The sequence below is a fragment of the Camponotus floridanus genome, unplaced genomic scaffold, assembly GCF_003227725.1.
Source record: "Camponotus floridanus strain SB8 unplaced genomic scaffold, Cflo_v7.5 scaffold43, whole genome shotgun sequence".
NCBI classification, from domain to species: Eukaryota; Metazoa; Arthropoda; class Insecta; order Hymenoptera; family Formicidae; genus Camponotus; species Camponotus floridanus.
In genome coordinates this window covers 1833934-1849823 of record NW_020229581.1, presented here as the reverse complement: position 1 = coordinate 1849823, position 15890 = coordinate 1833934, and the positions used below count along the sequence as shown (strand labels likewise).

At 37.8% G+C, this 15890-nt stretch overlaps 1 protein-coding gene across 13 annotated transcripts in view; it reads right to left on the bottom strand.

Moving 5' to 3' along the window:
• LOC105251653 (regulating synaptic membrane exocytosis protein 2) overlaps positions 1-15890 on the bottom strand; it is a 70494-nt gene that overhangs the window by 28541 nt on the left and 26063 nt on the right. For 6 of the 13 annotated variants that reach the window (XR_003123252.1, XM_025411764.1, XM_025411766.1 and 3 more), the window contains exons 6-12: positions 10401-10617; positions 8786-8978; positions 4442-4649; positions 2839-3093; positions 1931-1954; positions 562-826; positions 55-306 (exon numbers count right to left, since the gene is read on the bottom strand). Coding sequence is in view for 12 of the 13 variants with exons in the window: in XM_025411764.1 (XP_025267549.1) it covers positions 55-306; positions 562-826; positions 1931-1954; positions 2839-3093; positions 4442-4649; positions 8786-8978; positions 10401-10617 (1414 nt within the window). In the remaining variant the exon portion in view is untranslated. Of the gene's footprint in view, positions 1-54; positions 307-561; positions 827-1930; positions 1955-2838; positions 3094-4441; positions 4650-8785; positions 8979-10400; positions 10618-12577; positions 12670-15890 lie in introns of all 13 variants that reach the window. The other 7 variants (XM_025411767.1, XM_025411769.1, XM_025411772.1 and 4 more) reach the window with 7 other exon arrangements.

Genomic DNA, 15890 nt, shown 5'->3' with positions numbered 1-15890 from the left:
CGCTTTTAGTATTGGCATCTCGGAACTACCAGCATCCGCGAGCGCGATTCATACCTGACGTGCCGGTGTTCTCCGTGAGCGGTCAGAGAATGCCATTCTGGTTCCTCGTCTAAGAGACATACTGCCAATTCCAGGACAACCTCGCCGAGAAAATCGTTCGCCTCGTACCTCGCGTAGTCCCAGACCGTAATCTCCAATGCCCTTTTCCTCAATTCCGAACGTCTGACTCCGTTATAAAAGAAGGTCTGATTCCACCTTGGATCGTTTGTATTCGCCACGGTCTTTGTACGCCGTTTCGATTTCTCGCTGCAACATTTCAAGACCCACACATAAATATATAGTTTTAAGAACCATCGATCGAATAATTGTTCGACAATTAAGTTGGAATTTTTAGCGAAACGGAGAACCGAAGGTTCATCAAAAGTTCATCAGTTTGTTTTGTTTCGTCTTGACCTGCAGCTTTGCGATAATTTAATAATGAGCGTGCGAACTCGGTTCAGAATCCCGATTAAAAATTCCCAATTGATCGAAACAATTGGCCTGCATTTGCAGTTAACTCACCTCTTGTCGGGAAGCAGAAAGATTTTGGCGTAAGGGTTCCTCGGTTGGCCGTTGCTCTTGGGCGTGAGTCCCGCGGCACAAATTATCGTGACGATCAGTTGAAGTCCCATGGGATCGAAACCCAGCTTCACTTGAATGCTGCCGCCCACGTTCGCATTTCCGGTTGGATGTCGGGAGTGTCGACCGCGTCCTTGGGCATGCAGGTCCGGCGAGCCGGGTGACGTCACTAAAACCGAGGGTTTCTCACGCCTCGCGTCGTACAACTCTGCAAGTGATCGTGCGGTGTCGACTAGGATATAACGTTTCCGTACCTGCGATCTTGGAGCGATTCACGAAGGGGGAAGGGTGTGCTCGGAGGGGGAGGAAACGACAACAAAGGCAAAATTAAAAACGATATAAACGAATGAATACATAAGTAAAGAAGAGAAAAAAAATCGGGGGGATGATTCGAGCGAACGGAAATAAATGTTCATCTCTTGCGTATTAAATAAATAAACTCTCGAACAACACAGAAAAAAAAATCGAAACGTAAGATACTCGAGATACCTTTGAAGGATTAGATCGTCCGTTTGGACGTCTATCTTAGAAATTTCTGCCGATTGTAGATACTTTAGTGAAATTATAGTCACGAAAATCAAGTTCTCTATTTCTTGCGGCGTCATCGAACCCCCAAGGGAAGGGGGATATTACAAAATCGATAAACTATTTCCGAACAGTTCTGGAAACACACCCACGTCCTTTAAAGAAGTGCAATCCGCATGCACAGGTTCTCATGATCACGGAAATCCGTGACAACGAGTTAAGAAAATGAAAGAGAGGAGAGAGCTGTTGTAATAATGTTAGATCGATACACATTGATAATAGACATAGCGATGAATTACAGCAAGTTATACTTATTCGTAAGGATCGTACGGAAATATTCATATTCGTTACAAGTAGAGAAGAAGTACGATGGGGTATTGGCGGTTTTATATTTTGCATATATATATATATATTTATGTGTACATAATATATAGTTGTTGCTCCCATAAGACTATACCTATACAACGGTGCTCTTTAACGAGGGGAAGGGGTGCATTAGCATTACGATCTACGTCTACGTTAAACATCGACGGTATATGCTCAAGGCAGAATAAGTGATAGATTAACTTTCGTTGCTCCGCCATGCGATTTATCGATTACGGTTTGTAGCGTAATAATAATGTAATTCTCTCTCCGGTTCCGTTTATTGAGATTTAGAAAAAAAATCCCATTAAACAGACCACAATCGGAGCTACGAGGGGGGGGGGGGGGTCAACGATACAGGAAAAAACAAACACCGAGATCAATTGAAATAGTTTAAAGACAGAGCCTTGTCTGTGAAGCCTACCCCATAGAATACATTTCTTAAGACCTGGAATGCGAAAAATCATACAATCCGTGTGTGACAATAGCGTCGGTTCCAATAATATAATGCTAATAATAATGCTTAATGTATACTTATGCGAGGAACACAGAGTATGCGCCTCATAATTTCGCGTCACTTCAAAGAATACGGCTAATGGGATTTAATTGATATCGATAAATATTCCATTCGAGTCGGAATAATTAATTCTCAGCCCTTTCATGATCTGTCCAATTAAGTCGTCGCAGATATTACGCGTACTACTTTATTCCCGGCATAATATATGCTTGCAATCTTTCTTAACATTTATATATTCTGTATATGAATATATATGCGTATTTTTAAAATGTTAAAAGGAAAAATTCCTAGATTAAAAAACACAAAACGCATTGATCTATCCGAAAGAATTTATAGAGATGAATGCCAGGAATATTTTTGACTCCCTAATCATATTTAGCTTACAGCAACGTATTTTCCTAACATATTTTTCTATAGCTCCTTGTGCATATATTCTACATTTAAATTTACATACTCTATATATAAGATCTAAACACAGTCTACCTCATCATCTCTTTCTACAATTATATTCATAAGATTTACTTCTCGCAATGTTTATTTAAGTAACGTGTGACACCCGTCAGCCTATTGCACGGCTATTGTAGGAGAAAGAGACTTTAAATCAATGAGATGATATGCATATGATTTTAACATACACACACACACATATATATATATATATATATATATATATATATATATATGTTAAAATCATACGCAAGGAAAATCTCAAGTTTTAAAAGTAACAGCTGATGAAATAATCTATATTCACGACATATTTGACACAGAAGCAAAATGAAGAATCGGAAAACGAGACGTGCCGAGCGCATAGTCACCTTTGTGATGTGGCTGTGATCCAGGGATGGTCTCGTGTTTCTGTCGCCATTGGCTCTGAGCGACAATTCGCCTGGACGCCATGGGCGTCGACGGGCCCGGTCCGGCAGGCGTCATGCCTGTCGTCGTCGTGGACAATTTTCTCTCAACTACGAGCTCGATTTGCGGCTCCAGTCTCGACTCGGTGATGATGTCGTAAACTTCCCGGAAGCTTTTGCCCTGCAGGGACCTCCCGTTCCACGCGATCACCTCGTCACCTGAAACAGCCGCAGGGAATACCCGAGAAATCGTCGAGCGTCCGATTCGTTCCTACGGATGTTTCACGAGAATGGAAATGGGGCACGCGATTGTACGGTGCGCTCTCAAAGCACTGAAAATATTCAAAGTGACGCGAGCGCAAGATTTTTGTCGATATGACACGCGATGCAAGGAAGATTCCGTTAGATTGTCACTCTGTACATCGGATATAGTCTATTTTTCCCGATCCTCTCAGTAAATGGAATAAGCTCTTTTCATTTTCGTTTTCTCGTAATTTTATCGAGTGATTCAAGATACACAGGGTGTCACATTTTCACACTCGAATATCTCGAAACCATGGTGGTTTCGGTAAAAATGTTTTCAATAAAAGTTGTATGGTTTTAAGAGGGCTATAAGATGGTGTCATTGGTTTTACCTTGAAAAGTCATTTGAAGCTCATGTAAAGGACACCTTCAATTTTTTAAACGGAACCCCCTATTTTGTATTACTTATTCTTGTAGCTTATCTCGAGAGCTTTCCAAAACACTATAATAAAATATTTCTTCATTGAGTATTTTTCGAGTTAGGAGGCTTGACATAATTTTTTAATTTTACATAAACCATAAAATATCTAGTAAAATATTTATTTTTCGATTATCTTACCTTAATACTTTTACAAAATAATGAGAGGAATCAATTGGTATAAAGAAAACACATAGTTATTTTTAAGAAAAAATATGTAATTGTTAATTGCAAATTACATTTTTTTTTCGAAACAACTATGTGTTTTCTTTACACCAATTGATTCCTCTCATTATTTTGTAAAAGTATTAAGGTAAGATAATCGAAAACTGAATATTTTACTAGATATTTTATGATTTATGTAAAATTAAGAAATTATGTCAAGCCTCATAACTCGAAAAGTACTCAATGAAAAAATGTTTAATTATAGTGTTTTGGAAAGCTCTCGAGGCAAGCTACAAGAATATGTAAAAGTATATAGGGTGTCCTATTTAAAAAGTTGGAGGTGATCTTCAAACGACTTTTCAAGGTAAAACCAATGACACCATCTTATGGCCCCCTTAAAACCATACAACTTTTGTTTAAAACATTTTCACCGAAACCGCCATGGTTTCGAGATATTCGAGGGTGAAAGTTAAAATGGGACACTCTGTATATACACACATATGTCTGGCAATTAATTATCGAAATTGCAATTTCTCTAAAACATAGCGTCAAAGGTGTCTCGTGTGTTTTCGCTCGCGCGTGATAATCGCGATTCCTATAAAGTAACACACATATTGTCCGCGACTCGCGTGTTTCAGAAAGTCGCCAAATCGCTTGATTTGAACTTTGTAATCCTCTTACCGGGTCTAAGTTGACCTTCTACGTCCGCCGTACTACCCTTTTTCACCTTCTCGATCAAAGCGCCTCTGGAACCGTCTTCCAGTAGCTTGCCACCGACAACTTTTAGCCCGAGTATACTACTGCAGCTTCCGGAACCGGCCGATTTTCGCAAAACCATGTGGCCGATGATCTTCTGACCGTCCTCACTCACTTGCCAGGATAGTGGGTGCTACGGAGCGCGTATAGTATTTCTTTTACTGATAACGAGTGTCGCATGCTTTCGTAAACCAAAAATTACAACTGGAACTTACGTCCGAATTCTGGAGAGAGAAATCTTAGATTTAATCGTCAGGAAAGGATAAAATGTTTTTCCAACGCAATGTTTTGAGTTAACGTTACGTTTAATGTCTCATTTTAAAAATAATTTATTATAACTTGCAAAATGATCCAAAGACACATGTCATTTTTATGAGATATACCTTTCAATTTCCAGTATTCTGGCGTATTTCCACATTATAATGATCTATTAAAACAACTAAAATAAAAAATAAATACTACACACATTAACTTAATCCTACTGAAAAATGCATTGCAACTATTTGCATTCAATATTCATTACATACACATACATACGCACATTGCGTTTTGCAATAACACATTTTTTTTCACGCATTATCAAAAAAATTTGAGCATAAAGAAGGCTGTATCGTTTTTCGAGTCAATGAAAGATTTTTGAGAGAATACGCTTAGGCAACTTGTGTGAAAGATTTAATAATATTAATATAATCCATAAAAAATAATAATATAATATAATATCATTCAATAAATTATAATATATTATAATAATGAGAATAGAAATTTTAATTATTCGAGATGAGCTGCTCTTTTTATCTCTCTTGGAAAATAAAAATACATGTCTTTTTCACGTACTCTCTCAACGAAAAAGACCATCTACATAATTCGACGAGAAATTTTATAATAATTAGACTGTAGAGAATAATTAGCGTGGCAAGCAATACATGCTGTTGTAATATGTAGCATATATAAGAACGAAAATTAGTAGTCACACACTACCACATGCGATACATGCGTGAAACTAGCAAATCTTGTATAAGACATTCCGTATTGGCAAGCGGAACATTCAGTCGCCGAATACCTTTGAAGGCAAAAATGCAGAAAAAAGTGTACACACAGGCATGCAAGTAACACTGCGTGGTCGTCGGATATGCGTAATACTGGGTAAAAATCCTGAGCGCGTGATGTATCTACCTGAGAACGATACGTCACACAAGGTGGATCTACTTTAGGGAGAGGGGTCGCCTCGGTTTCTATCCTATCGAATAGAGCTGCTCTATCATCGATACACGCGATTTACAAGCTCGAGGTCTTGTAAAACAGAATTTTAACTCAAACTTCCATCCGGAGCGTTCTTTTTTTTCTTTATTATAACGTGTTTAATAGCAATAATAGTCGCATTAATCCTGCTTGGACGTTATTATGATAAATTAGGAGAATCGATCCACAAAACTGGCCATAATAAAAAAAAAACCGCACAAATGTTTTTACAGATTTATATTTTTATAATCCATTTCTGCTTTTACGCCAGTAAAATGTGTGAAATAAGTTTGAAATTACTAGTATCGTTTCAATAAAACGATCCTTTCGCTCGTATTTGTATTAATGATACAAATTGCAAAAGGTCGGAATTCCACCAGACATATTGAAATCGTAGAACCGGCAGGATCGAATGTCAGAACGGCAATTACGCTATTCTTCGCTTAAACGATTAAATACAAATCTTTTGCAATACATTGGTACAACAGTTAACCGCTCGGAATCGTAACAATTGAGAGAAGAGATATTTAAAAAAAAATCCTTTGCTCAGATCGAGATGACAACTAACGAGGTCGTCAAGTCTCGTCCGTGTTGTTATACCCTTTGGCCGCGTTCCAATTCGATTAATTATGAAACAGATACGCTTTTGTTTCAAGAGCCTGGTAATATTCGCCGGCTCCTTAATTGGATCATTTTGGATCGGCGCGATAGTCCGCTTCGAGTCAAATTTTTCAGTTTTATCAAGCTGAAAGGAGATGACAACAAGGTAAATAGATCCGCGTCTGCCGAGATGATTGTCGATCGATTGCGTGAATTAATTTCCCGCGTCGCCAAGTCTTCTGCTCCGATTGGCTCGTCGGCAGAAATACGCGAATACGATTGATATTTAATTTCCCCGCTACTTTTTATACCTTCGCGGGAGCGATTTCCACTCTAGTCCGCGAGAATGAAAGCCAGCAACGCAGAGCAACGTGACTCGTTTTGGGAAATAAGAGCGAGAAAGATTGACCGCGATCAGAGTCATTTAGAGAGATAGTAGGTAAGTCGTCGCTAAATAAATTACCCGATCGTTTACTCTCGGCGAATTTAATTCTGATTATTTGCTTCGTATAATTGGAACGCGACCCGCACGTCTATCATTTTCCTTCGGATATTATGAACGGTGTACGCAACATTGTTCATAAACTTTACGCAAATCACGGCATCTGTCAGATTCTCGATCGTTTCTGTTTTTTTTTTTTGCAATCACTTAACACGTAAATCTGTGTGATATTCTTGATAAAAAAAATTAGGTGAGATATTCTTTAGGTGATTTACTTGCAGCACATTTCTATTTATTCGTCTCTTAATTGGAAATAAATCTTATATATCATTACAATTAATATAGTTGGAAGACACAATTGGGAATATTGATCAGTAGCTATAAATTGTCCGATAGAAATAAACATTAAATCAAATAATCTTTGTTCTCATATAAAAGTATTTGCAGTCAATTATATAATTTGATTCGATTCACATAGATAGTGCTCGAATCACTTTAACTGGTATTTTCAACCGAAGAATAGGAACGATAACCTGCAATCAAGCCGTAATTGCTTCTTTTTATCGCTTATTTTTATTATTTAAGAAATCTATTCATTCTTTTGCGTATAATATCCTCCGTTTTCGCGAAATTGTGCAATCACAGATTAAATTTAAATAAAATTGGCAAAATAGATTACATATGAAACGAAATGCTATTCTAATTGTTTGCAGAAGAATTCAGACCTCTAATATCGAATCGATTATCTGCAATTATATGTATATATTTTTTTTAGTTGCAAATTAAATTCAACTAGATAATGTATTTTAACTTGAAAGTGGCGTAGAAGAGAAATGAATGTCAGAAATGATATTCATTGTTTAAAAGTACATAAATCTTGTCGTCGTCTATTAAATCTACGTTGCAAAACTCTTGAAAATTACAGTAGATTTCAGTCGGAAAGAGGCACAATGGAATGGATCGAAAAAAAGTCTGACGCAAAAGAGTTGTAGTTCAAAAGACGATTTTCTCTCTACTTAAAACTTATGAATTCACGGAGTATTGTGAGTAGTAAAATAATCCTGTTCTTTTTCTTTCACAAAATTCCATTAAAAGATCTCGTTAGGAACGATAATAAATAATTATTTGTGTGTCATATCGATCATTTAAGAATCGAAAATCAATAATCAAGATATTCCGTGAGTTCAGTTTCAGGGATTCAGATGAGCTCAAATTTTTTTTTATATATATACATATGTCAAATATAAAAAAAGCCGATGTGATACAAATAAGTTATACAAATAAACCTCGAGATCAAAACGAACACAAGCACACAAGCCTTTAAGCACGAAGTTTAGGATTAATCGAGCAAAAGAGGTTCTCTCCTGTCCGCACCAAGTGGAGGAAAGAAAAGAAAAAAAAAGTCAAATGTTCAGTAACTTGATAATTACGACGTATTACACCTCTCTGAATCGCACATCAAATCAGTATCTTGGCAATCAATTCAGCATAAACTTTCCCTCCCTGAAACTTCGCCTCTCCTGGCACACATTGTAATCCGAAAGTAATAACTAATTACACGTGCTGCACGCTAATTGCAATCAATCAATAAGCCATCCCTCCAATGCCTCTTTGCTAACGCTATCAAAGCGAGGAGCTGGAAAGAAAGTAACCGTATTCCACTTTGGACGACGTTATTATTCCGCTTTGACGTATCCGGCGCGATTAGCGCCTATAAAAGTAGCGTGAGCGCGTGATAAAAAGTATATATATCATCTGTATCGTGCGGTCTCTCGATCGATGCAACAAAAAAAGTACCGTTGGAAAACCCCTTTTACTCGATCTCCGGCGAAAAGTACCGGCGATCTATTCTTAGACTCCGTCTATCGTAGGCCCCTGCCTTCTACACCACCATCGACCGCGATCTACTCGCTACAAACTCGAGAAGCGTTTTCTCTAGCGTTCTTACGAGCCGGTTGACGTTACTCGCTCGTAACCCGGCCCCGTACCTTGGGCAGATCGCCCCTGTTGCTGTCTTCACTGCTCGTGAACGTGCTAGAAGTGTCTATCCCGGAGTCTTTGGTCGCGCTGTCTTGGCTACCCTGCCGATCGGCCTCCCAAGACCATTCCTCCTCCTGAGGGCCGCCGACATTGGTCCCACCATCAAAACGCACTGTCTTTTTCCCCCTCCTCTCCGTGAACCTAATAGACACGCCATATACACAGAGAGACACGGATAGGTGGTTCATGTGCGAGGGTTGCATTTTATTTATCGTGTATATTAGTCCCGCGCCGTGATTCGCAAATTTCGGTCCGAGTGTTTGAGCTCGAAGTGTGCGATTCAAATATCTACCTCTTGTTTTCCGAATGTTTGGTTTATAATAGAACATTAATAGGGTGTAACGAGAGGAAAATCTCCAATTGTAAAAGTTTGTTTCTTGATTTACCTTAATTTGTTACAAAATTTTCACACGAAGCGTGCGATGTCATTCCAATAAAAAAATTTCGATAACAATCATGTCTATTTTGCGAACATAATATATATTGCTCTACGCTTTATCTTTTTGTTTGATATTTTTTCGAATTCGTTGGTCAAAAAGTTATTTTCGCATTTAAATATGAATTCAACTGGAGCTAATCTTTCATCATCACAAAATTGTCGTCAAAAATAATAAAAGCATTCTATATATGTGTTCTAAATTATTGTATATTACATTGAATCAAAGATAGAAGAGATAATTATAAATATTGAATTAGAATATTCAATTTATATTTTAATGAAATATTTTAATGACGTAAAAAGTTTTACTGAAAATCAACTTATCAAACTTTCATTTTTAATCATTATTGTATACACGTGCAATGAAGATTCACATTCTTCACATTCAGATTCTTTTAGAATATAGAGAAATTTTGCAAGAAATAAATCGCTGAGATGGACTTAGAATACGATACGGATAGATCATATTTATATCGATTTCATATTTTATTTCAATTAATTTAATTAATAACGTTTATGAATATTGTCAGAACCTTATATGCTTCACATTATATATATAATTGCAACTTAAATTTGGATACAATTTTAATTTTAAATATTTTTCATAAAGAAGCAAAAAACAAAAATATCACTTGATAATATTAACGCGATATCATAAACGATATAAAAAACTTTTCAATTTTAAAAACTCCATTAATAAAAGTTCGTCATATTCATCTAATTTATATTCATCTAATTCAACAGATTCTCGCAAAGCGATAAATTGCATCGTAATTTTGACAGGACAAGTAGCAATATATCTGTAAATTCAACTACGACATTTATCATAGTCCCTCAGGTTTAAACAGAAAATTATTATTTCTATTGTAACATTTTCTCGCATAAACTTGACAAAAAACAGAGACATTGTTTTCGTGTTGCAGATCGAGAAATGGCTACCTGAGAGATGCTCAAACTTGTGCAATCGGAGATTTCGGCGACGCGCGATCCCGTCGTGAATAAATCAATAAATATTCGCCGCACCATTTCCGGGACCCCGACACGCGTTTGTAAAATCAGTGAGGAAGCGAGAAAAGAAAAAGCGGCCTCGCACGCGATCTCCTGTGAAAAAAAAAAAAACGCACCTCCTACTGTCGGAGCGCCACTCGTCGCCGCATCTTCGGAAGCTCCGTCTGACCAGAGTGTTCTCTTCCTTTCGCGGCTCTCGCGGTGGATGGTGGCCGTTATGCTCGACGGCCGTGCCCGCGCCCGACCCATGGTGCCCATTGTGGGATCCGTTGTGCCTACGCCCACCACTGGACATCGATTTTGGACCTCCCGCGTGGTGGTAGTACCCCTTCCCTACAGTAGATCCAAAACGTTTTTTCGTTTTCTCTCTCTCTCTTTCTCTCTTTTTTTTTTTGACAATCCCCTTAATTTTACTACAAAAGTCTCGTCATCTCCGAGAAGCTTATTCTCTCGGCCTTCTTTCTCGGCGTATACGCTTTTTTTTTTAATTTTACCGTCTTTCGGGATGATCGAGGACAGGTCTATCGTGTCTCGATATATTGTTTCGGTTCTTATTTCTCGAATCATGGACGCACATTCTTGCGATGCCTCTCGTTCACCTGCTCCTCTCTTTCTCTCTTTTTCTCTCTCTCTCTTTCTGATTCGCGCATCAGCTTCGTGTGTGTGCGTTTTGTGTATGTAGCGATATACCTAACAAAAATGGAATAAGGCGGTGCAAGCTTGCCCGCGATAAATGTGCGGTAGACGATTTCTGGAAGCATTAAGTAGAATCGCAATACGACTTCTGAATTTGCGTACACGACTGGCGAGAGACGACTATGCGTAAAAATATGCAGAGGGGTCGTGTGATTGTGTGTGTACATGTGTGCGCGTATTACGTGCATAACGATAAGTTACAATTTGTCCATCTAAGATTCTGCGTTGAAACAGGTTTCCTTGGAACAGCAGGATTTAAGTGGTAGACATAGAGATTCTTATTCGTGTATTACACAAAATTGGACAGAGATGTAGAAACACGAAAAATTATAATACAAACAGAAAGATACAGATTTATTTTTAGCCTCTGTACGATTACATCTCGCATGCGCCATTAAATAATCATCGATGCTCTTACAATTATTCAGGAAATTGGGATCAAAAAGTGAGTTTGGGAAATTTTATTAAAATTTAAAATTTATAAAAATAGAGAAAGGAAAAGAATATAAATTTTTACGACTCGTACATTACCAGAAAAATATGTATTTTTAAAATATATTTCTATATAATTATTTGAAACTTTCAAAATTCTTGCTTTTTCAGTTTCATGAGTGATTATCTAAAAAAACGATACATTTTTAGAACACGTAAAACATATTATTATCCTAATTTTATTTTAAAAATGTAGCACAAATGTAGATCTTTATCGTACAAATGCCAATAGCACTTTTTAAAACACGAGAGAAAAATAAAATGTAACATAATTCCCAAATTTGATAAAGAACATAATATTACTATCACAGCCGTTATTACCCCTCAATAACGGGTATCCACAGTCTATGCAGATATTGAAATATGTAGCGAGCGAGTAGAAGATATTTCGAGAGGCGCAATATTTGTGAGAGTTGTACGTGTACGTATTTTTTTGAGGTGTAGAGTGGATAAAAATATACCTGTGTGCACGATTCATAGCCGTCCAAAGTAGAACAAATAAAATCTATTACAATTCTGTGCCGATCGGTCGCGTCACGCGATACGCGAGCTTATTTCGCGAGCTACGCGCGCGCAAGCAGGCAAGATTGCATTTTCTCCGTAGAAAAATTTACTTTGGCACGTACTCGCATTATTCTCACATTATAACATCACGTGGGTGTGCCCCGAGGCCGCAAAAAACGGACGGAGAGTTTCGCAAAAATATACGCGCGAGGGATAATATAAAAAAAATTCTCGACAAAACAATTAAGCGCGCAATTAAGCGCGCGGACGGTACGTTTTCCCGATCAATCTTTATTTGAAATTAAATTAGGCGAAATTTAAAAAAAATGTATACGCATGTAATTTTTAATAATAATAATAAATAAAAAGAAAAAAAAATAAATTCTGTTACTCAACAGCTGCGCGACCGTTCGGCAGAGATACGTACACACACATGCACACGCATACGCACAGATATACGTATTATATATGTTTATATAAGTATACATACAATTATATATATATATATATATATATATATATTTATATATTTATATAGTATATATATATAGCGAAAGATGATGTTTGCTTGATATTTTTACGTAATAAAATTATTAAGTACCGCGGAGAATTGCCGCTCACAGAATTTCATTCTGTCTGCCACCTTCTCCCGCGAGCCCCTGGAAGTCATCACTAGCTGCGGCGGCTTTTGCCCTAAAAGCCGATCTCCCTTTAACTATATACATCACACAACACACTGTTGACTTATCGCTAATCGCGAGATAATGCGCTGCGACGTCTCTCATTCACCTACATCAGGAAGATGGATTGATGCTATATAATGTAATACCACAGTACGATATGCAATTGGAGGAACACAGAAATATCTACGCGCAATTTCGTGCTCGGTGTTTAATTAACGCAAAGAGATTGAAAAATTAAAAGAACACTGCGACAAGTTGAGAATCGTTGGACATCGGTGAATTGTAAATATCGCGCGAAATAAAATAAGAAAGCTTTGAATTTTAACAGTGAATGATATATTTTGTACAATCGCGCGGCGAAAACCGCAAATGCAAATGATTCTTTGACGTCAGATGATGTTGCGCAAGAGTTGTGATCTGTTGTTAATTCTTTCACTGAAAGAAACGCACAATTAAATCTTTATTGATCGTACATTAAATGTCAGCGATCATAAGCGGAAATCGTATATGCAAAAGAATATTTTTAGATCGAGGGAATTGTAAGGATTATATTGAGTGGAGAAAATCTCAAATGCGCCATATACAGGCTGTCTCACAAAACAGATGTTCTTTTAATAATAGTAGATCCTCTGTTCCATTTAGAGATAATTCTTTAAAAAATGTGAAGGAAGATTATCATTTTTCGCAAATTTCTAATTTTTTATAACTTTGTGTAACTAAGCTTCAAATTAAAAAAATTCTACCAAATAAATTCCAGCAGAAATTAATTTAAAAATGCAATTTTGATCCTTTTTTGATACTTTAACTTTACAAAGTTTAATTTGCGAAAAGCTTTTCTTTTTCAATCACTTTTATAACTAAAAAATTATTAATGTTTCAATATTTTTTTCTAAGAAAAAAACATCATCTTCAGATTGGCCGGAGAATCTGCTCTTAAAAGAACACATCTGATAGTTTTTAACGTCCTGTATAATATACAAGTACATACGTAGCGCGATAAAGATTCATGTAGCTCGTAAAACTAACAAATTGGCTATACGATCGCCAAGAGAGAACATCCTTATATCATTCAATGACACTTATATATCCATGTTCCGCGCGATAGTGTGCATTTGATATCCGTAAGTCGAAATGCGCGATCTCTCGATATTACGGCATAACGAGAGACAATAAAAGCAATAGTTACGCTGCTGGAGAGAGTTGCTCCATTGACGATCGAAGGCGCGATTTAACAATGGAACCGATTTAACCGCGAATAATATTACATTAATACACTCGGTTGCATCCAAGAGACTCGATTTCCGCCATTGCGTACTCCGAGTGCGAAATCCGAGTCAAAATTTTGCTCCAATTTTCAATCCCAATTTTCTCACGTTCATAGAGTCTAGAGGATTTCGATAAAAGAGTTTAATTTGTATAAAAATTGAGCTCTCCCATTTTATACCCCAATAGACGAAGGTCCCCATTCATTGTCAGAGATTCAAAAGAGAACCTTTTAACAAAACTACAAATTATACAGGTACAAAACACTGCTGATCTGACTGTATTTGAGGTATCAAGGTAGATACTGGATTGAAAACTGAGAACAGAAAGAAAAATTTTGACTCGGGAATTTGTCCACGGGATGAAGAAAATCTGGAAAGCCTCCCTTTACATCGGGATCTTATGAGGTAACCGACGTCCGTTCTCGTAAAACGGAAGGAACTCGGAGCGATGGGAGCCGGACGTTTAAATCGCGCGTTCGTAAAGTAGGCAAAATAGAGAGAAAGAGAGAAAAAGAAAGAGAGAGACAGAGAGAGAGAGAGGGTCATGCATTCGCAGGTACCCGATGACGCTCACGCGGCTGGTGAATGCAGAGGGGTGAACGCGAGCAGATGTCGTTACGGCAAATAACGCGCGCGCGGGAAAGAAGACCGGCGGGAAAGGGGGGGGGGGGGAAGAAAAGTGCAAAGAATCTTAATTTAAAAGTTAGATGACACCGCGACTCACCGCTGTATAAATCACTCTGAGATTTTACCGCCCCATTCCCGGCGCCAACCTTACGCCCACTTTCGCGTCGTCGTCACCGTCGTCGTTGGTATCTCGTTTATGCTCCCATTTCGCGCGAAAAAAAATGTCTCGCTAAGCTCCCCGGAAGTTCGGAAGCGTTGGATAAAACCGCGCCTACGGAGGCTCATTACCGCGATAACGAAATTGAGCAAACTCGAAATGCCGAGTACCTCCTCCGCTCGCTATCTCACTCGAGATAGCGTGATCGATAAGCGAAAGAGGGGGTTTTTTTTTTTTCTAGATATTGCGGCGGTTTTACAAGCGTTTATTATCCGTCGTGTCGAATTACACACTATCAGTCGAATGTCAGGAGCGGATTATTTAATCTGGATTCGCTTGCCGATAAACGGCGCGAGAGAAAAAAAAAAAGAATCTTCCCCTAATATCAATTCCGGAGCTGAAAGATGTAACGTATACACGGCGGGGAAAAAAAAATTGCCGAGAGGAAACTGCTAAGCCAAGTAGATTACCGACAACTGCATCAACTGTACAGCAAACATCTCTCTCCTCTGACAATTAATTTATCCTGTATAAATATTTTCCCCTTCTCTTTCTGTGTCCATTCCGGAGACACGTGCCTTGTTTTTGACACAACCCAGGTTCTCCAGGTATCAAAAAGAAGCAATTGCCTGAATATAATATATAAACACACATAACTCTCTCTCCCTCCCTTTCTCTCCCTCTCTCTCTCTCTCTCTCTCTCTTTCTTGAGTTGCTACATACACACGCAAACTAAATCTCTATTCTCTAATTGTATTGTGCATCTACGAATGGGAGCAACAACAACCGTCAGACTAGGCCGTCGCTTCTCTCGCGTTCATTTAAAACGATTCTCACACATTTATCACGATTATTCATTGTGATTCGGCCCTTAACTTATGATTTTGTCGCAATAATCATCTCTGCTCGTCAGGCTTCTTAACAAAATACGTTCAGTTATGTGCACCTTGTCTTATCTCTTGTACGCTTTTCAATACTTTTAATTTAACTAAATCCGATTCTTTAGAATCAAAACTGAAAAGGGACAAATGATCAATTAAATTAAGATTACATCGAAATCGATCACTGATCTCGCAGCTTGAAAAATGCGCGATCGATCATCCAATGCACGTTTTTCCATTGCATCATTTTGCGTCTCTCGCGATTTTTTTTCGTTCGAATAAAATCTTCATAATAATAAAG